Here is a 22,002-nt window from a genome sequence, read left to right on the forward strand (position 1 = left end):
AGACCTCATGTAGGGCCGTCCTGGCTGCGTAAATGGACGGTGGGATGGCAGTATGATGCAACTACCGGACCATGCTTTGACAAGTGAACATCTTAGCGAGATCCTTCTGATGATCCACTACAGTGGTGAAACGCCACATTGAGGATAAGGTCATGTTACCTATGGATATGATTGCTTGCATTCATGCATGTCCATAGTTTTGTATTTTGCACACAATAGCACTTTTTATTGCATTTTACCTAAAACTGCACCGCACTTTACCCTTTGTGTTTGTACAATATTATTTGTACACAATAGGGCATTATAAGTGTAGGGCATAGGGTCCTGAGATACGGGGGTCTCCCTTTCTAGGTGTGTGCCCCAGCAAAGTATCAAACAGCTAGGGCAGCCACTTAGAAGTAGGGCTTTGGTCCAGAGGCTATCCACTGAGTCCCCTTAGGGTTACAACAGGCAGTTTAGGGACAGAATACACATTATCTGCTCCCATTAATTTTTTATTCTACTGTGTGATTTATTTGACCCGAGCCCTATGGTGCTATGTTGTGCAATATTAGATTTCTATACATTTTTATAATCTTCACGAGTCACATTTAATGCACCTTTGTTTATATCATTTTTATTTTTAATAATGAAACATTAAAAGTTATATTTTATCTCTGTAAGCAACCTACCGCAGCCCTTTGGATTATAATTTGTTATTGGTGGGGACCTATAATAATTTCCCTGATTGGGAGATTTATAGTATTCTGTTTAAAGCTGTACTTCCTAGCGCTTAATGGCAAGCTTTCTAGCAGGAACATTGAATACGGACAGTTGGACCTCTGAGGTCTTTTCTGAATAACCCCTGACACAGACATTTTTGAACACTAATATCAAGGCAGTATTTAAAGAACTTAAAGCATATAAAAACTTCCTGGTGGGAGATCCAGCCCCTGGAGAGCTATATTAAACATAAGACTGTGCATCTCCATTACACCAACTGAAAGCATAAGTAGTACACATCTCATTGAAAAATGGGAACAGGAAACGACCGCTAGCTCCCTGCACTTCATGAACCTCCTTTTGGAGGAAGAGAGAGGGGCCTGGGAAGCCAAATCTAAAAAACTTGAGGAACTCAGGGAGCAAGCTGTCAAATTGCCAATAGATGTCCATTTCACTAAAAAAGAGACAACCCTTCAGGGGACTATAGAGCAGTTCCAGTTTATTTTGTAGGGATTTGCAAGAATTTAAGAAGAAACGGGCCTATGTTTTTGTGACAAAGGGACAGTACAAGAAGGAAGTAGATATCTTCTCCTCTGAACTTGAAGGTTCAGATGTGGAAATTAGTCACCAAAGTAGGAGGGGAGACTTCCGACCTCGCAGAGTTAGGCACAGAGGAAGAGGCAGAGGGAGGGGTAGAGGTGAAGAGACTAATTTTTTTTAGCAAGACCCCCTCCTCTGAGCGATTACTCCTTGAGGAACAGAAGCAAGGAGAGAGGGGCGAGGTCATAAACCTCTCAAGTAAGGAGCTCTCGCCAGCCAAGATTAGCCTCTTAAGAAAAGGCCTGTCCTTTGTGCCAACCACTAAGTTTAACTCTTTTGAGTGGGTGAAGGATTTGTCCCTATTCATACATAATTTAAAGTGGAAAAAATTATTTTCTTTGCAGAACAAAAAGAAAGCACAGGGTTTAAACATTCCCGTCTCGGAGATGGTGGTGTTGGATACCTTGATATCTCTTGAGTCCAAGGGGAATAGAAATTCCACTAAAGGCCCGTATAACTCCTTTCAGAATAAAAGCACTAGGATGCCCCCGATGCCCCCATTGTCTCTGGAGTGAGTAGCTTAACTCAGAACTCAGTTATCTATCTGGACAAAATCATTCTGCCCTTCGTTCTTTGATTACCCTCATATATCAGTTACACGGTGGACCTTCTGCTCAAATTAGAGGGGATCTCCATGGATGAGTGAATGATTTTTGCATCTATTGACGTAGAGGTGCTCTACAGCTTGATTAGACAAGTGTAATGACTGGAGTTTGGATCTGCTGTACCACTGTGGACGATGGTGAGAGCCGCACCAGGGAGCGGAGTCTAAGGAGCCGCTGGTTTTCACCAGAGCCCACCACAAAGTGGGATGGACTTACTGCGGCAGGTGATCTCCCAGATCACTACCCCTGGCGCGACTTGCCCACAGTGGTGGCCGATATGAGTAGAGGTACAGATTCGTAAGGCAACTCAGAGTCGGGGACTGGCAGGAAGGTGAGGGCAGGTGGCAAGGTTCAGTGGTCAGGAGACGTAACAAACGGTTTTGGTACACGGTATGGCAGAACACAGTAAGGAAATGCTTTCTCTAAGGCAAGTAAGCACAAAGATCCGGCAGGGAACAAGGGGAAGTGCTGGCACTTTATAGCGTCAGCGCCTGGCAATAACCAATTACCGGTGCGCTAGCCCTTTAAATTTCAGAGAGCCGGCGCGGGCGCGCCCTAGGAAGCAAGCATGGACATGCCGACTGTCAGGGAGAATAGAAGAGCCAGGAGCACGGTGGGGTGAGTATATATTAGGGGACTGAGTGTGCATGCAGCCCGGCATGCGGGACGCGGCACTGTATGATGCCACTGCCGGACCATGCTTTGACAAGTGAACATCTCAGCGATATCCTCCTGATGATCCACTACAGTGGTGAAACGTCGCATTGAGGATAAGGTCATGTTTAGAGATGAGCGAACTTTTCAAAAATTCGATTCGGCCGATTCGCCGAATTTTCCGGAAAAGTTTGTTTCGATCCGAATTTTTTCGCGGCGAATCTATTTAAAAAAAGGCTATTTCTAGCCTACATACAGCCTCTATAGGGGTATAGAACACTTGCTGTCTTCTAAAATGCATATGGAGTGTGCTGAGGTAGTGAAATAATACTGTTATTCAGAATAACATGCAGATTACCGGCATCGCTTTTAGAATCACTGCTGCACAGCAGCACAATGACAGAGCCTGGTGGTGGCATCAGTGTCAGGAGACCATATAGTGACTGAATGACAGCGTGGAGGTGTTGGCAGCATGATGAGACCATTTAGTGGCTGAATGGCACAGCATTGAGGTGTTGGCAGCATGAGGACACCATATAGTGGCTGAATGACACAGCTTGGATGAGGCTGAAGCATGAGGACACCATATAGTGGCTGAATGACACAGAATGGAGGTGTTGGCAGCATGAGGACACCATATAGTGGCTGAATGGCACAGTCTGGAGGTGTTGGCAGCATGAGGACACCATATAGTGGCTGAATGACAGAGCTTGGATGAAGCTGAAGCATGAGGACACCATATAGTGGCAGAATGAAACAGCATGGAGGTGTTTTCAGCATGAGGAGACCATATAGTGGCTTAAGGACACAGCATGGACATGTTGGGAGCATGAGGACACCATATAGTGTATGAATGACACAGCATGGACATGTTGTCAGAATGAGGACACCATATAGTGACTTAATGACACAGCTTGGATGAGGCTGAAGCATGAGGACACCATATAGGGGCTGAATGACACAGCATGGAGGTGTTGGCAGCATGAAGACACCATATAGTGGCTGAATGGCACAGTGTGGAGGTGTTGGCAGCATGAGGACGCCATATAGTGGCTGAATGACACAGCTTGGATGAAGCTGAAGCATGAGGACACCATATAGTGGGTGAATGACACAGCATGGAGGTGTTGTCAGCATGAGGAGACCATATAGTGGCTTAATGACACAGCATGGACATGTTGGCAGCACGAGGACACCATATAGTGGCTGAATGACACAGCATGGACATGTTGTCAGTATGAGGACACCATATAGTGGCTGTATGACACAGCTTGGATTAAGCTGAAGCATGACGACACCATATAGTGGCTGAATGACACAGCATGGAGGTGTTTTCAGCAGGAGGAGACCATATAGTGGATGAATGGCACAGCCCAGAGTTGCCAGCAGCATGAGTAGGCACTAGGCCTTCACAATCCCTAAGATTAAAAGATGAATTATGAAATTGAAATAGAAGATTTTGGATAGCGGGTGCTACCTATGAGAAAATTTGAAATTACCAGACCCAGGCCCCACAGCGGCATCAGTAACCCATATATTGCCTAAATGACACAGCCTGGAGTTGGCTGATGCACGAGTACACACTAGGGTTTCACAATCCCTCCAAAAAAACACCACAATTTTAGACATTTTTGAAAAAGATTTTGGATGGCGGGTGCTATCCATGAGAAAATTTGAAATTAACAGACCCAGGCCCCACAGCGGCATCAATAACCCATATGTTGCCTGAATGACACAGCCTGGAGTTGGCTGATGCACGAGTTCACACCAGGGCTTCACAATCCCCCCCAAAAAACACCACAATTTTAGACATTTTTGAAAAAGATTTTGGATGGCGGGTGCTATCCATGAGAAAATTTGAAATTAACAGACCCAGGCCCAGCAGCGCCATCATTTTTTTTATTTATTTAAAATAACCTTTGCGTGTCCCGGACCCCAGCGTGTGGGTACGAAGGACCAAATCCAACAAGCCCCCACAGGCTCATGTGGCCGTGAGATTTAGGCGAAACGTCTCCATTGCCCTGACCGGCCATTGTTTCCAAGACTTCTCGCCAAGGCAAACCATGTGAAGAACAGCGTGACACCGCCGTGACCTGCACACATGGAAGGGCCACTGAGACTTGTCCGGGCAGTGGAGGCTTAAGACACAGAGGAAGATGTGGAGGCAGAGTAGCACACTGTCACAGGACCAACGGGCTGACAGAGTGTAGCAGGAAGCAGCATTGAGTACACACCAGGGCTTCAGAATCCCAAAGAAAAAACAACCATTTTAAAAATAATTTTAAGAATATTTAGGACAGCGGGTGCTACCTATATGTTGCATGAATGACACAGCCTGGAGTTGGCTGATGCATGAGTACACACTAGGGCTTCACAATCTCTCAAAAAAAAAAAAAAAAACACAACAATTGTAGAAATTTATGAAGAAGACTTATGGATAACGGGTGCTACCTATGAGAAAATTTGAAATTCCCAGACCCATGCCCAGCAGCACCATCAGTAAACTATATATTGCCTGAATGACACAGGCTGGAGTTGGCTGATGCATGAGTACGCACCAAAGCTTCACAATCCCTAATAAAAAAGATTAAAAAAATTTACGAAAAATGTTAACGAAAATTTAGGACAGCGAGTGCTCTCTATATATTACCAGAATGACGCAGCCTGGAGTTGGCTGCAGCATGAGGAGACCATTGAAATGTGTGATTTTTTTATTTGAAATTTAAATCAAAATTTGTGTCCCGGATCCAGCCGTGTGGGTACAAAGGACCTAATCTCACAAGCACCCACAGGTGCCCCTAAGATGTAGGCGCAACGTCTCCATAGCCCTGACCGGCCATTTTTGGTTTTTGGACCTTTGTTTAAGAACAAGCGCATATCCAAGAGTCCAGAAGACTCTATAATGCAGGACGGTGGACCATCAAAAGACATTCTTCTATAAAATAACTTTTTTATTAAATAAAAAAGCAGAGTTCATCCCTCTTTTTTTTTTTTATTTTACTTTAAAAATCACACGCAACAATTGTGGAAAATTCAAGTTGATTACTGTGATAATTATCAGAAAATTTGAAAAAAACACTACCCAAGAGTGTTTAATAACCCCATACATTGCACCATAAATGTTGAAATTTTATTTAAGCATGTATGTATGTATTTCAAAAATCCTAAAATTAAAGGCCCAAACCCAGAAGCATCAGGAAGTCAAGTACTTCCTGAAAGACACAGGAGCAGTCAGGAGTAGGCATCAGCAGCACCCAAGAGGTTTTAATAACCCCTTACATTGCACGATCACTCGCGAGATCGAGCAATAACAGGTGTGTTATGCCCTCAGATGTCCGGGGCTGCACGCGCGCTACACTGAACGGACCAGCTTGTGTCTATCTTTCACCGACAGGTGCGGGTTACCCGCTGAACCCCCTTCGCGATAGGGATCAGGGATTGCAATTATTTGCCAGGAAAGAAGAATCACAACTAAGCGCCGGTCATAAGCTCGGGTTCATTAAGTCCCTGCCCTTTGTACACACCGCATGTCTCTACTACCGATTGGATGGTTTAGTGAGGTCCTCGGATCGGCCCCGGCGGGGTAGGAGAAGGCCCTAGCAGAGCGTCAAGAATTTAAAGATCATTGTTGAAATTGGCATTAAGCATGTATTAGCTAAACTTGCAAAAATTTAAGGCCCAAGGCCTGAGGCATCAGGGAGGCAATTATTTCCTGAAAGACACAGAATGAGTCAGGAGCAGTCATTCGCAGTACCCAAGAGGGTTTCATAACCAACCCCTTTGAAATTTGCATTAAGCATGTATTTAGCTACTGCTAAACATCCAAAAATTGAAGGCCTGAGGGCAGGGAGGCAAGTAGTTCCTGAAAGACACAGAATGAGTATGGAGCAGGCATTCGCAGTACCCAAGAGGGTTTCATAACCCCTTACATTTAAAGATCAATGTTGACATTTGCATTAAGCATATATTTAGCTACTGCTAAACATCCAAAAATGTAAGGCCCAAGGCTAGAAGCATCAGTGAGGCAAGTAGTTCCTAAATGACACAGGAGGAGCCAGGAGCAGGCAATCGCAGTACCAAAGAGGGTTCCATAACCCTAATTGATAACCCAAGATTGTTTCATAACCAACCATTATTGGGAAATGTTGGTGTAGCAGCTTGGTCAATCTACTCTGAGGCATCCGGCATTGGTGGCTGGAAATCCTGGCTGATCCATCCCTGATTCATCTTGAAAAACGTCAGTCTCTCCACATTTTTGGTGGACAGATGAGTTCGCCTTGGGGTGACTATGGCCCCGGCAACACTAAACACCTGCTCTGATGGCACACTACTGGCCGGGCAGGACAGCTTTTCCAGGGAAAACTCTGCTAGTTGTGGCCATAGATCAAGTTTGGCTGCCCAGAAGTCCAGCGGATTTTCAATGGTTGTTGGCATGGCCATGTCAAGGTATTCCACCACTTGCTGGTTCAGGTCCTGCTCCATGTCTACCTGCTGCTGATGAGTTGCTTCACTATGCGGGTGAAGAAAGCTACTCATCAGCGACTGTAGACTCAGGCTGCTGCTGATTGAGCTGGTACTGCTCCTCCCCCCCCCCCTCCCCAGCAGCCATGGCAGTGGATGGTGAGCGCAGAGGGCCCCCCGAGTCAGACCTGCGAGTGGATGGACCATGTGGCCGATAGGCATCAGCCATCTGACTACGTAGAATGTCTCTGTAGTAGGTCAGTTTGTCCTCCCTCTCAGTGGGTGTAAAAAAGGCCCCCATTTTGGGACGGTAGCGAGGGTCTAATAAGGTGGAGATCCAGAAGTCATCCTGCTGACGAATTTTGACAATTCGGGGGTCACTACGCAAGCAACTGAGCATGCATCGTGCCATTTGCGCCAGTGACCGGAGGGACTACCTGCCTCCATCTCCACTGCATACTGCCACGGTGTGTCTGGGTCCTCTGTCTCAACTTCCTCATAACCCTCCAGCTCCTCTGGCTGCTCCTGCTCCTCCTCTCCTGTCCGAAGACTAGAAACACCGGCCATCTCATCCAACCTAAACTGTGCTCCGCTCTGCCCCTCATCATCCTCCTCCTCCAGTTCAGCCCCCACAGGGCTCATGTAGCCTTGAGATGTAGGCGCAACGTCTCCATTGCCATGACCAGCCATGGTTTCAATCATTTGCTGTAAGAAATGTAGGAATGGAATTACGTCGTTCATGGCGTAATCCAGGCGACTCACAAATAATGTGGCTTCCTCAAAGGGCCTCAGCAAACGGCAGGTGTCACGTATGAGCTGCCACTGGTTCACATTGAAGTTACACAGGGGAGTACTCCTATCTGCTTGGATCATCATGGCTTTTCTTTGTTCGTATAGTCTGTCCAACATATGGAGGGTGGAATTCCAACGTGTGGCAACGTCACAAATAAGACTATGTTGTGGGATACCATTCTGAAGCTGCAGCTCAAGGAAGGTGTGCTTGGCGGTGTACGAGTGGCTGAAGTGCATGCACAGTTTCCTTGCCATTTTCAGGATGTTTTGCAAATGGGTTGAAGACTTGAGGAAGTGCTTGACAACCAGATTCAACACGTGTGCCATGCAGGGCGCATGTTTCACACTTCCTTGTCGCAGCGCGAACACAATGTTCTTCCTGTTGTCTGTCAACATGGTTCCCATTTCCAGATTTCGTGGTGTAAGCCATACTCGGATATCTTTACAAATGAACTTCAGCAGTTCCTCCCCTGCGTGACTCCGTTCGCCAAGGCAAACCATGTGAAGAACAGCTTGACACCGCCGTGCCCTACACACATGGTACGATGAATGGCCACCGAGATTTGGACGTGCAGTGGAGGCTGAGGACACGGTGGAGCATGAGGAGGCGGCGGCGCACACTGTAACAGGACCAACTGCCTGGGAGCGAGAGCGTGGAGGAGGAAGCGGTGTGACCTGTCCAAGTTGGTGTTGTGGCTGTGCAGGAACCACATTTACCCAGTGAGCCATAAAAGACAAGTATTGTCCCTGCCCGTAGTTACAGCTCCACACGTCGGCGCTGCCGTGCACTTTTGAACACACCGACAGACTCAAGGACTGGCCCACCTTCTCTAGTACAAACTTATGCAGGGCTGGTACTGCCTTCTTCGCAAAGAAATAATGGCTTGGGACTCTCCACCTCGGCTCGGCACAAGCCATCAATTCTCTGAAAGGTGCAGAGTCCACCACTTGAAAAGGGAGGGACTGCAACACCAGCAACTTGGACAGGAGCACATTCAACTTCTGCGCCGTTGGATGAGTGGGCGCATACTGTTGTCTCTTGGACATGGCTTCGCCGATGGATTGTTGGCGGAATTGCTGACAAAAAGCGGGAGAAGCAGGAGCGACAGAAGGAGGGTTTGACACACAGCTCCCTTCGGCTGAGGTGGTGGAGCCTTGGCTGGATGAAGGAGGGAGCGGATGGCCACTGGGTGATGCAGCAGGCTGGACCACTACATCGGAGCCACGGTTCTCCCAGGCCGCTTTATGGTGGCGAAGCATGTGTTGATACAGGGCCGTGGTGCGGACATTGGGACCCTGGCCACGCTTCACCTTCTGCCAACAGATCTTGCATGTGGCTACGTGAACCTCCTCCGGATGCCTTATGAAAAACCTCCACACCGCCGAGTAGCTGATTTTTCCAACCGCAGTCCGCACTAATTGACTGCTACTGGCGCCGTCTCCAGGAACCCCTGTTCCACTACCTCCCGGAAAGGTAGGCTGCCGCGAAGCAGGTGGTCTCCCCCGGGCACGTTTGGCTCCTGAATTTCCACTACTGCCACCACACTGACTGCCAATCGTGCTACCGCCTTGCTGCCTCAAGGGCAACCTGCCACTCTCTTCTGATGATGATGAAGCCCCTTCTGCAATTGCGAATCGGCTTCATCATCATCAACAGTTGTGTGCACGTCACTGATGTCCTCCTCAAGTTCCCCAACAGTGTCTGCTTCAGGACCCTGAACACTTGCAACACCGTCTCCCACGTCACTCTCCGCATCACTACTTGGCCGCCTAGCGGAGCAAGCAGCGCATGCCTCCTCCCCTTCTTGTCTATCCAGTAGCTGCTGACTGTCCTCTATTGGATCTTCCACAGTAAATAGTGGAGCTGAACCCACAGCATAAGATACTTCTTTAGGAGAGGGAACAGCATAGGACACAGGCAATGGGAGGACACGGACTGCTCCCGGGCCATGCCAACTAAGGGTTGTGTCTGAGGAACCCACCGACCGTTGACTGTGGGTGTCAGATGCCACTTGTGATGATGTGGATGAGCGTGTTAACCAATCGACGATGGCAGATGGGTTGCTGGTGGAGACACGACCGCTGGCTGATAACGGGAGCTCAGGCCTCTCGCTGCGACTCCTGCTGCCACTCGCCCCAAGTCTGCTGCCAACTCTGCCTGAAGTATTTAGGCCTCTGCCACTCCTCTGTGCACGTCCTGGCACTTCTCTGCTTGACATACTTAGTGTGTTTATGAGGGTATTACACTACGCTACACTACTCTTTAATCAGTATTTGTCTAGAACAGCAGCAGGTGATTACTTATGGCTGTCCTTGAACAGTATGTAGGCCCTTGACAGATTAACACGTACTAGATGGTACAATACTTGGATGTACCTATGCGGTATGCACTGATGAGGGCAGTAATATGCCTAACTTTTAGCAGAAAAAACTCTGTATTTTTGTAATACACCAGCCGGTGGATACTATTGTTTGGACTTTGACGGTATGGAGCACCTTGACAGCTTAACAGGTACTAAATGGTACAATACTTGCATGTACGTATGCGGTATACACTGATGAGGGCAGTAATATGCCTATTAGCAGAAAAAACTCTGTATTTTTGTAAAACACCAGCCGGTGGATACTATTGTTTGGACTTTGACGGTTTGGAGCACCTTGACAGCTACTAAATTGTACAATACTTGGATGTACCTATGTGGTATGCACTGATGAGGGCAGTAATATGCCTAACTATTAGGCTGGGGATACTGGGGACGGAGCAGCGTGGTGTCATGGCTCCGCCCCTCGTGACATCACGGCCTGTCCCCTTAATGCAAGTCTATGGCAGGGGGCGTGGTGGGCTTGTATTGAAAGGGGCGGGCCGTGACGTCACAAGGGGTGGGACTGTGACGTAACGATGCTCCGTCCCGTCATTACGTGCAGAGCGAACTCGAGGTCCCCAACCGCGGTACCGCGGCGATCTGACATCTTATCCCCTATCCTTTGGATAGGGGATAGGATGTCTAGGGTCGGAGTACCCCTTTAAGGACTCAGGGTTTTTCAGTTTTTGCACTTTCGTTTTTTCCTCCTTACCTTTTAAAAATCATAACCCTCTCAATTTTCCACCTAAAAATCCATATTATGGCTTATTTTTTGCGTCTCCAATTCTACTTTCCAGTGACATTAGTCATTTTCCCCAAAAATTCACAGCGAGACGGAAAAAAAAATCATTGTGCGACAAAATCTAAGAAAAAACGCCATTTTGTAACTTTTGGGGGCTTCCGTTTCTACGCAGTGGATATTTCGGTAAAAATTATGACTTATCATTATTCTGTAGGTCCATACGGTTAAAATGATACCCTACTTATATAGGTTTGATTTTGTCGCACTTCTGGAAAAAATCATAACTACATGCAGGAAAATTGATACGTTTAAAAATGTCCTCTTCTGACCCCTATAGCTTTTTATAAAAAATAATTTCCATGTACAGGGCAGTATGAGGGCTCATTTTTTGCGCCGTGATGGGAAGTGTTTAACGGTATGATTTTTGTTTTGATCGGACTTTTTGATCACTTTTTATTCATTTTTTAATGGTATAAAAAGTGACCAAAATTTTTGGGACTTTGGAAATTTTTTGCACGTATGCCATTGATCGTGCGGTTTAATTAATGATATATTTTTATAGTTCGGACATTTACGCACGCGGCGATACCACATATGTTTATTTTATTTTTATTTACACTGTTTTATTTTTTTATAGGAAAAGGGGGGTGATTCAAACTTTTATTAGGGAAGGGGTTAAATGACCTTTATTAACACTTTTCTTTACTTTTTTTTTTTTGCAGTGTTATAGGTCCCATAGGGACCTATAACACTGCACACACTGATCTCCTATGCTGATCACTAGCGTGTATTAACACGCCTGTGATCAGTGTTATCGCCGCTTGACTGCTCCTGCCTGGATCTCAGGCACGGAGCAGTCATTCGTCGATCGGACACCAAGGAGGATGGTAAGGGCCCTCCCGGTGTCCTGCAAGCTGTTCGGGACGCCGCGATTTCACTGCGGCGGTCCCGAACAGCCCGACTGACTAGCCGGGATACTTTCACTTTTGCTTTAGAAGCGGCGGTCAGCTTTGACCGCCGCTTTTAAAGGGTTAATACCGCACATTGCCGCGATCGGCGATGTGTGGTATTAGCCGCGGGGCGCCAGGACTGACGCGATGTGATGCGGGAGCTGTCGCGGGAGCTGGCGCAGGACGTAAATACGTCCTGCGTCGTTAAGGGTTTAAAAAAATAAATAAACAGACGGTGAATAGTAGTTTTTTGTCTTGTCGCCTGTTTTGAATTGTCACATACTGAACCAGAATCTGTGCTTTAATAGTTTCGGGATGGATAAACCTTGTATAATGGGGCTAATCCATGACCAAACCATTTGCAATATACATGGTATATAAAGTGATGATCCACAGCAGAAATCCAAGGATAGGCCTCAAGTTTGTGCAAAGCATCAGCAAAAAAAAATTCTAAAGGGAAAATTGTCATCTGCCTATAGCCTATATGTAATCTCAGTCTAATGTTATCTCAGTTAAATGTCCCACTAGTTCATAGTTCCCCATAGTTTATAATGATTAAAAAAGGGCAGAGTCCATCAAGCACAACCTATATCCATATTGTATCTACTATGTAAATAAAGAAGGTCAAGGGCAAAGTTCTTAGGTAAATAAGTTGAAAGTAAATAGGTGAATATGTTGCCATTTCGTAGTTTGCAATGAACGCTTCCATGAGAGAATAGCCCAATAGTATGCCTCTGTATGATATTTAAAGGGAACCTATCACTGTAAAAATGCTATCTAATCTATTGCCGTAAACAGATTGATATTTAGCTACATGGCATTAGATTAAGTATAACTTGTCATTTATTAAATAAAATCTCAGATTTTTTTCATGCTTAAGAAGTTCAGTGGGTGATCCTGCCATTAAGTGGAGAAAAGATTTCAATTAATAAGGTACAAGTTATACTGAATTTTTCCCACAAAGACCTATGTTAATCTGTTCAGCTCTGCCTGGTCTATAGCATGATGCCAATAGATTAGATAAAGTTTTAATGATGTCAGGTTCCCTCCAAAGCATTTGGAAGTACATTAGGGTCCTGTATACATTTATTGCCTCAATATGTCAATACAATGTATGGGAAGTTCTAACCATTAGTCTCTAACGTAATAGATCTAGGCCATAAGGAATATGAACAAAAAAAAAAATGAAGGCAAGCGTATAACGATCAAAAATAATATACATTTTATTAACCATTTCCTGGACGTCCTACGGTGGCACACATATGGGGATACATTCTCCTGTAGACCCGGTCATTAGAAGAGTATACTACTAGCAATTAAGCACAAAAATTGATTAATTTGCCCCACCCCCCCGCACAGGGCCGGCCCTACATAAGTCCCCACAAACCGACAGGACAGCATAATTTTTTTCTTCTACGGTCGAAGAGTGAAGAATGAAGAGTAAAAAGATTGAGCTCCATACCTGGGGTTTCTCAGGTCCCTAGGGCACCATGCGATATGCCAGATGTATACCAGGGGGGTTCCCGGGTCCCTCAACTGTGCACGCATTCTCCGGTGGCCACGGGATTTCGGTTTGGGGATCACCGGAAGCCCTTGAAGCCGGAGCTCTCAGACGTGGCCAGAAGCGCATATTTCCGGTTGACGACATGCTCGCGAAAACACGACGTTCTCGTGTTCTTGTGGCGCAGAATGCGCAGGGCGCATGCGCAAGGTAGGTTCTTCCGGTTCTTGCTGCGCAGGACCGGAAATAAATGGCAGATTACATAAATATTGCCCGGGAGTTATCCTCGCTGCACTCTCCAGAGGCAGCAGTCTCCCTGACACCTACAGGTATCCCCTCAGGAGGTTTTTTTTCTTGGTATGCGGATACTCAGATGGGTCTTACTATATATATATATATATATATATATATATATATATATATATATATATATATTAAAATGTGTAAACTGCATACCAGCCAGATCAAGCAGAATGTCACCAGACTCCTTCTTAGGCTGGTTTAAAGGTCAACTCACCTCTACCTTTGATGATCTGAAAACGTCTTTAACCACTGATTAAAATAGCAAGAAATCTAAGCTATCTCATGATCCTTCTACCTCCTCTAGCTCTGTGAGGGAGTCAGACAGTGAAGAAATGGAGGTCTTAGAGTCAGAAACTCTTGAAGATATTTATCTACTCCAGAAGGAGAAGATGCCTAAATTAATTTCCGCAGTAAAACAAGCTTTGGAAATCTCTGAGAATGTTTCTCATAAAGCATGCAAGGACTGTCTTTATTACTTTCCCCCAGGGAAACCCGGGGTTCTTCCATCCCATCCGATTATAACGGACTGGATGGAAAAAGATTGGGTAAAACCAGAGAAAAAGAAGGATCCAGGAGCAAAATTTAAATCCGCCTATAAGTTGGATCCAGCCGTCTCTGCCAAATGGGAAGCTCCTCCCAAAGTAGATTTGGCAGCAGCTATATTGGCTAGAAATGCTATATTTCCATCGGACGAATCGTCTTTACTTACAGACCCGATGGAAAGGAGAGCTGATTCGTTGTGTAAAAAATCTTATCTAGCTGCAGCGGCTTCCTCTAAGGTGGCCACAGCTTCAGTACCAGTGGCCAGGGCTCTGAGGCTATGGCTTAGTCAACTGACGCAAGATATTAAAGACGGGGTATCAAGAGAAGACTTGATAAGTGACTTATCAGGCATGAAAATAGCCGCAGATTTCTTGTGTGATGCACCTCTAGATGTGCTAAAGTTCTCCTCTCGAGCTATGGCCCTGTCCAATGCCACAAGAAGATCTTTGTGGATCAAACAGTGGTCTGGAGGAGACATCCTTTCTAAAAGTCATTTCATTTCCCTTCCTTTTGAACCTTCTTCCCTGTTTGGTCCTCAACTAAAAGGAATCCTTAAAGATTTGAGTGAGGACAAAAGGTGAATCTTTTCCCCACCAGAAGAAGAAACAAGTGAGGCCTTTCAGGAAGTTCAAAAGCTCCCCTAAGAAGCAGACTTCCTTTCGTCACTCTGACAGAAGGGGGGGCTTCAGAAGTGGCCAACAAGCTTCCAACCAAAAGAAGAAGTAGGAGCCCGCCAAGGGGACAGGGCAATGACGCCATTCAAGATGCACCAGTGGGAGCCAGATTACACCTCTTCAAGAACATCTGGTCCGAGACATCATCGGACGTTTGGGTTACAGATGTCATCAGGAGAGGATACTCTCTGGAGTTCAAAAGAAAGCCTCCAGAGAGGTTCACAGTCAGCAAAAACAACAAGATAGTTTCTCATTTGGTGCATCAATTCATAGAGAAAAAAAGTCCTGGAAAAAGTTCCTTTTACAGAAAGAAGAAGGGGCCATTATTCCAGGATCTTTGCAGTTCCAAAAAAAGGAGGAGATTGGAGGCTTATCATAGATCTGTCATATTTAAACCAGTTCCTGTGAAAAAATCCTTCAAGATGGAGTCGATTCAGTCTGCATGCCTGAATCTTCAAAAAGGAGCCTTTATGGCGTCCATAGATTTACAGGACGCATATCTACATATCCCTATTCTTCAAAGTCACAGAAAGTTCTTAAGAATCGCAATCAGAGATCAAGGCGATCTCATACATCTTCAATTCTCATGCCTTCCTTTTGGAATTACATCGGCTTCCCGAGTATTCACAAAAGTGATAGTGGTCCTTACGGCAGCCCTAAGGTTACAGGGCATTTGTGTCACTCCATATCTGGACGACTGGCTAGTCAGGGCCCAATCTCCAGATCTTCTGGAGAACCATGTGAAGACAATAATTCAGTTTCTACAGCAACACGGGTTCCTAGTAAATTTCAAAAAGTCAAACCTTACACCAACCAGAAGAATCCGTTATCTAGGTTTTATCTAGGGAATGGGAGCTCAACACGGAGGTGTTTCACCACATAACGAGCAGATGGGGAGCCCCGTCGGTAGATTTTATGGCAACAAAACAAAATACGAAACTTCTCAAGTTTTGTTCCCTATACAAGAGGGATCAACCTCTGGCGGTGGACAGTCTCTCGATCAGTTGGGCCGGGATATTCATCTATGTGTTTCCACCAGTCCAGCTAATACCACTTGTCCTGAGGAAAATCAGAGACAAGAAAGTGAGGGCAATCGCGGTGATCCCCTTCTGGCCTCGACGGGCCTGGTTTCATCTCGTGTGGAGTCTTTCGAGAGGAAAATTCTGTAAACTTCCTCAACGCAAAGATCTTCTACACCAAGCAGGTATATACCATCAGAACCTAGACAGATTACACCTAGCGGCTTGGAATCTGAACGCTCCACACTAAGGGATCAAGGATTTTCACAAGAAGTAATCAACACCTTGTTAGCCTCAAGAAAACCTGCTACCATGAAGGTTTATGCCAGGGTTTGGAGTATATATCTTGGTTGGTGCACAAGGAATTTCATGTCTCCAGAGGAAAGTCCTTCTCTGCTCCAATTTTTGCAGGAAGGATTTGAGAAAGGCCTCAAACCCAATACCTTAAAGGTGCATGTCACAGCTATCAACGCGCATTTGAATGAGATCTTCTCTGGATCCCTAGTAGTATCTAGATTTTTTAGAGCTATAAAAAAATTACGTCCAGTCTTCCATAACCCAATGCCTGCCTGGGATCTGCCTCTAGTCATAAAGAACCTGTGTGTTCATCCTTTTGAACCATTATCATCCGCATCTGTGAAACATCTGTCTTTCAAAACAGTCTTCCTGATTGCAATAACATCGGCAAGAAGAATCAGTGAGATTCAAGCTCTATCTTGTAAAGATCCATATCCATAATACTACCAGACTCAGTGACCTTCCGTACCATGCCAGGTTTTCTTCCCAAGGTGGCCTCATCTTCCAACATTAACCAAGAAATTATACTTCCGGTAATCCCAGAAGAACCGGACAGTAACCTACATCTTTTGGATGTCAAAAGGGCAGTACTAGAATACATCGATAGATCTTCCCAGTTCAGATCTTCAGAGAACTTATTCCTCCAGTTTCAAGGTCCCAATGGAGGGAAGAAAGCAAGTAAGGTGTCCTTATCCCGCTGGATCAGAGATACAATCAAAATATGCTATGAATCAGAGGGAATCCAGTCTCCATTATCTGTGAGAGCTCATTCTACGCGCACCACGGCCGCCTCATGGGCAGAAAGGAGTAATGTTCCTCTGGATATGATCTGCAAAGCAGCAACATGGGCATCCCCTGATACCTTCATCAAGCATTACAGGCTGGATGTAGCAGTGCCAGAGGAGTCAGCCTTTGGTATGAGGCTTAAACATGCCGCAGGGAACAGTTAAAAATGTTTCCCTCCCTTTATTTTCATATTGCTATGGATTCCCCATATGTGTGCCGCCGTAGGACGTCCAGTAAGTGGGAAATTTGTCTTACCTGTAATTTCCATTTCCTGTAGTCCGTAGGCGGCACAAGGATCCCTCCCAATAAATGATATTGCTACAAAAAATTTACGCTGTCCTGTCGGTTTTTGGGGACTTATGTAGGGCCGGCCCTGCGCCCGGGGGGGGGGGCAAATTAATCAATTTTTAATTGCTAGTAGTATACTCTTCTAATGACCGGGTCTACAGGAGAATGTATCCCCATATGTGTGCTGCCTACGGACTACAGGAAATGGAAATTTCAGGTAAGACAAATTTCCCACATATGCACAAAAGAACATGCGTTTAAAAACAGTAAAAAATACTTAGAGTTGCCGTATATACTCGAGTATAAGCCGACCCGAATATAAGCCGAGGCCCCTAATTTCACCCCAAAAACCCAGGAAAAGTTATTGACTCGACTATAAGCCTAGAGTGGGAAATACATCATCCTCCCATGTCATCATCCAGACCCCCGTCATCATCCAGACCCCCGTCATCATCCCCCCTTCATCATCACCGCCTGTCTATCCCTTCATCAGTGGTCTTCAACCTGCGGACCTACAGAAGTTGCAAAACTACAACTCCCAGCATGCCCGGACAGCCATCGGCTGTCCGGGCATGCTGGGAGTTGTAGTTTTGAAACCTCTGGAGGTCCGCAGGTTGAAGACCACTGCGGCCTACGTCATCATCCAGACCCCCCCTTTTAGTTTTCTACTCACCTCCCCTCGGTGGGAAGGAAGGGTGAGCTTATCTGGGCCATATATGCTGCAGGGAGCATCCGGTGGGGAGGGTTAGTCATTCCGGGCTGTCCATTTTCACCGAGGGGACCCTCTTCCTCGTGCTCCGGGCCTGCCCCGGACTAGTGACGTTGCCTTGACGCCGCCACACAGGGATGTTCATGCGCAGGCTGCGAATGAACATCCCTGTGCTTTGTCGTTAAGGCAACGTCACTAGTCCGGGGCAGGCCCGGAGAGTGGAGAAAAGGGTCCCCCGGTGAAAATGGACAGCCCAGAATGACTAACCCTTCCCACCAAGGGGAGGTGAGTAGAAAACTAAAGGGGGGGGGGTCTGGATGATGACGAAGGCCACAGTGGTCTTCAACCTGTGGACCTCCAGAGGTTTCAAAACTACAACTCCCAGCATGCCCGGACAGCCTCTGGAGGTCCGCAGGTTGAAGACCACTGAGAAGGGATTGACAGGCGGAGAGTTCACCCGAGTATAAGCGAGGGGGGCGTTTTCAGCATGAAAAATCGTGCTGAAAAACTCGGCTTATACTTGAGTATTTACGGTAGATGGAATAAGTAGAAAATGCTAATAACAGTAGTAAGTAGAGGCCATAGTGGTTACAATGCATAGATAACAAATAAGGTGGCAAAGTGCATAAAACATATAAAACGCAAGGTCAAAGTGAGTAAAAGTACACCAAGTAACAAACCTTATTACCACAATGGAGGAAGTATGTGTGTGAGACTATTTTAGTAAAGAGTTCTTTTCTGTATTAATAAAATGTTAAACTCTGTTTTCTTCAGGATCTTCGAAATAGTGTTATAAAGATCTGCGACTTTCTCGAGAAGAACTTAGATGACTCACAGATTGATTTAGTTGTAAAACATTCATCCTTCAATGCCATGAAAGAAAACAAAATGTCCAATTACACTTTGATTCCTCAGGACTTTATGGATCAAACTAAAGGTTCTTTTCTGCGCAAAGGTAAAAATTGTATGTTTTGTTCATTCAGTTAGAAAACAGATGACATTTTCTTGTGCCTAAAAAACCATATTGAAGTATTAAATCCATTGTATATTCTAACAATAGCAATTACTTTAATGGGTCTTATGAAGTTGACCTGTGATGCTGCAAAAAAGTTGACTGCAAAACATTTGGCATACCTGTAGAGGAAGTCTTGTGCACTAGGGTTTGGTCATTATAGTCACTGGCATTACTGCCAGACAGTTATGGACATGCTAAGGAAGGATCCATGCTTGTATTGGGGCTACATGGCTGTGTTCTGAGTCCATTATAACATTGCTGCTATCTTTTTGTGAAATGGCTTTTTCAAGTCTCATGATACCTTGTTTGTAAGCATGAGGTCACTTTTCTACCTTCCACACATCAGCCACCCCACCCATTGAAGCTTAGCTGAGCTCCCTTCCATGGTGTGCTGAAAACAAAAGACCAGTGTTTTCTAACCAGGGTGCCTCCAGCTGTTGCAAAACTACAGTTCCTTGCAGAATCTCCTTCCCACCCAGCAGTTACTCCACCCATTGAAGCAGAAAGGCTCCTTTCATCACTTGACTGGTGATGTAATGTCTCGGGCCATACTGCAACGTGGGAAAACCTGAGACTACACTCATTTTACATGCTGATAACAATAAACATTGGGGCAAAAATCACATAAGAATTGTGAAACCACAATCAAACACAGGTACAGACACTATATTATGAACTACACTAACTTTACAGCCCCTGTAGCATAGTCAAATGAAAAAAAAAAAAATCCCGGAATACCCCTGGAATAGTTATTAACATTACTTTACAGGATTGTGTTAAGAGCAACTTAAGAAGAATTTGTTAGTTTTATATTATTGCTTCTAACACTTAAACCAGCTATATACCTTTTCTCTTATTCCCACATACACATGAACACTCTGCTTAAGCCAGATATATGTTTATAATAAGGTAAATTATTATCAGACTCACACACCTATAGCATTATGTATAGTAGACACACCTTGAAGTAGAAATAGTCAACAGGCATTAAGACCTAATGGTCCCAATAGCACCTGACCTTAAAATATACATAGTTTCACTTTTTAATGATTGTTTTTGATGGTCATCCCCGTTTCTTACATTCCAATCTGTTTCAGTCACATGAAATGCATACATTTGGGATTAAGGGAGGGGTGGATCCGGCTTCACAGAAGATAGTCACTGTTAAAATCTAACTTTAATCATAAATCCATTAAAATAGGGAAAGTAAAGTTAAAAGCAAGCACGCCAAGCATTTTAATGATTAAAGTTGGATTTTAACAGTGACTATCTGCTGTCAAGCCGGATCCACCTCTCTTTGTCTACTAGTACACAGGCAGGCGGCTGCTACATCCGAGCTCCAGCGCCTTTGAATATGAGCTAGCCCTATCTACAAACCACTGGTATGGTGAGTGAGCTGAGTTGCATATACTTTGTCTTGGCATATACAATTGGGATTGTTTGCCTGGAACTTGCTCTTAAGTTTAATAAGTCTGGGGGTTCCTTTATCCTTTAAACCCCTATATATAAGGTTTAATGAGCACACACTTTCACCTAGAACAGGCGTCCTTTCTTTTTACTCCAAAATCTAGGCTTTTTAGGTGTTTGTGCAACTTGTGTTTTTAGCCTATTCTGTGTGAAATCTATTGTTAAACTACAGTCCTAAAGCACCCTTGATTTGCCCATACTCTGAGCAATGTACAGGCAGAAGCAGTGCTGCTCTCTCTGCTACTGTTCCCGATGTGCTCTAAATAGGTCTATCCGATGCTAGAGACTGAGAGCATCGAGTAATCCGAGCAAGCATTACAAATGCGACTTTATCATCCAATGCTACCGCTTGAGCACAACTGAGAATGGGCAATAGCAGGCTGTTCCTTGTCCTCTATGCTTAAATACCTTTACCTGATGCTGTACCTGATGTCTCCAGCATTGGGTATCTGGTATCAAGTAAAGCTATTTTGAGAGAGAAGAGAAGAAAAGAGAAAAAAGAGAGAAGAAGAGAGAAGAGGAGGGAGTCACATGATTTACCCTCTGGCTTAATATTAGGATAGTAATAATTTTCTCCAACTTGCAGTTTCCTAGACCTCCAGGATTCAGACAGGCCACAGCTGGCAGCCGTTAAAATAAGTTGCCCACGGAGAAGGAGGATTCAAACTGAACATTTGCACCAGGGCCAATTGGCTTTTAGCTACTCCCCTGCACCCCAGCATCATGGCCTCCATTATAACCTTCCATTTTTACCGAAAGTACACTGTGTAGAAACGGAAGCCCCCAAATTTGTAAAGTGTTTTTTTTTTTTCTCATTTTGCCTTACAAATATTTTTTTGTTTGTTTCACTGTAGATTGGTAGGTAAAATAAGTGATGTCATTACAAAGTACAATTGGTGACGGAAAAAAAAAGCCCTCATATGGGTCTGTAGGTGGGAAAATAAAAGAGTTAGAAGGCGAGGAGGAAAAAACAAAACCTAAAAAAAAAAAAAAAAAGCTTGGTCCTGAAAGGGTTAATAGAAATGTAAATTGTTAAAAAGATAAGTAAAGTGCTGTGCTAGATTTAACGTGTTTTCACTTTTCTTGCAGGCGTTACTGGAGATTGGAAGAACCATTTTACTGTAGCCCAGAATGAGTATTTTGATGAAGTTTATGCAGAGAAGATGAAAGATCTTTTCATGGAGCAATTTTGACTTCCAATTGTACGATTACATATAAATTAACAATAGTTGAGTAATTTATTATTAGCCTTTAAAATCAGTACATCTAATGGTACAAATAAAACATTATTTATTTCTAAAACAAATATATATATACCGTATTTTACGCCCTATAGGACGCTCCGGCATATAAGACGCACCCAGTTTTAAATGAGGAAAATCTAGAATATAGTGTAAAGTATAGGTCACAGTGATCTTCAACCAGCAGACCTCCAAATGTTGCAAAACTACAACTCCCAGCATGCCCGGACAACCGTTGGCTGTCCTGGCATGCCAGGAGTTGTAGTTTTGCAACATCTGGAGGTCCGCAG

The 22,002-nt window shown here is 44.9% G+C and overlaps 1 protein-coding gene across 1 annotated transcript in view; it reads left to right on the forward strand.

Moving 5' to 3' along the window:
- LOC130294380 (sulfotransferase 2B1-like) overlaps window positions 1-21,802 on the forward strand; it is a 65,758-nt gene extending 43,956 nt beyond the window's left edge. Inside the window, exons 7-8 of the mRNA XM_056544087.1 lie at window positions 18,764-18,944; window positions 21,561-21,802. Of these exons, the coding sequence (XP_056400062.1) occupies window positions 18,764-18,944; window positions 21,561-21,664 (285 nt within the window). The 3' untranslated portion in view covers window positions 21,665-21,802. The remainder of the gene's footprint in view (window positions 1-18,763; window positions 18,945-21,560) is intronic.
- Window positions 21,803-22,002: the final 200 nt, after the last annotated feature.

This window comes from Hyla sarda, chromosome 10, assembly GCF_029499605.1.
Source record: "Hyla sarda isolate aHylSar1 chromosome 10, aHylSar1.hap1, whole genome shotgun sequence".
Lineage (NCBI taxonomy): Eukaryota > Metazoa > Chordata > Amphibia > Anura > Hylidae > Hyla > Hyla sarda.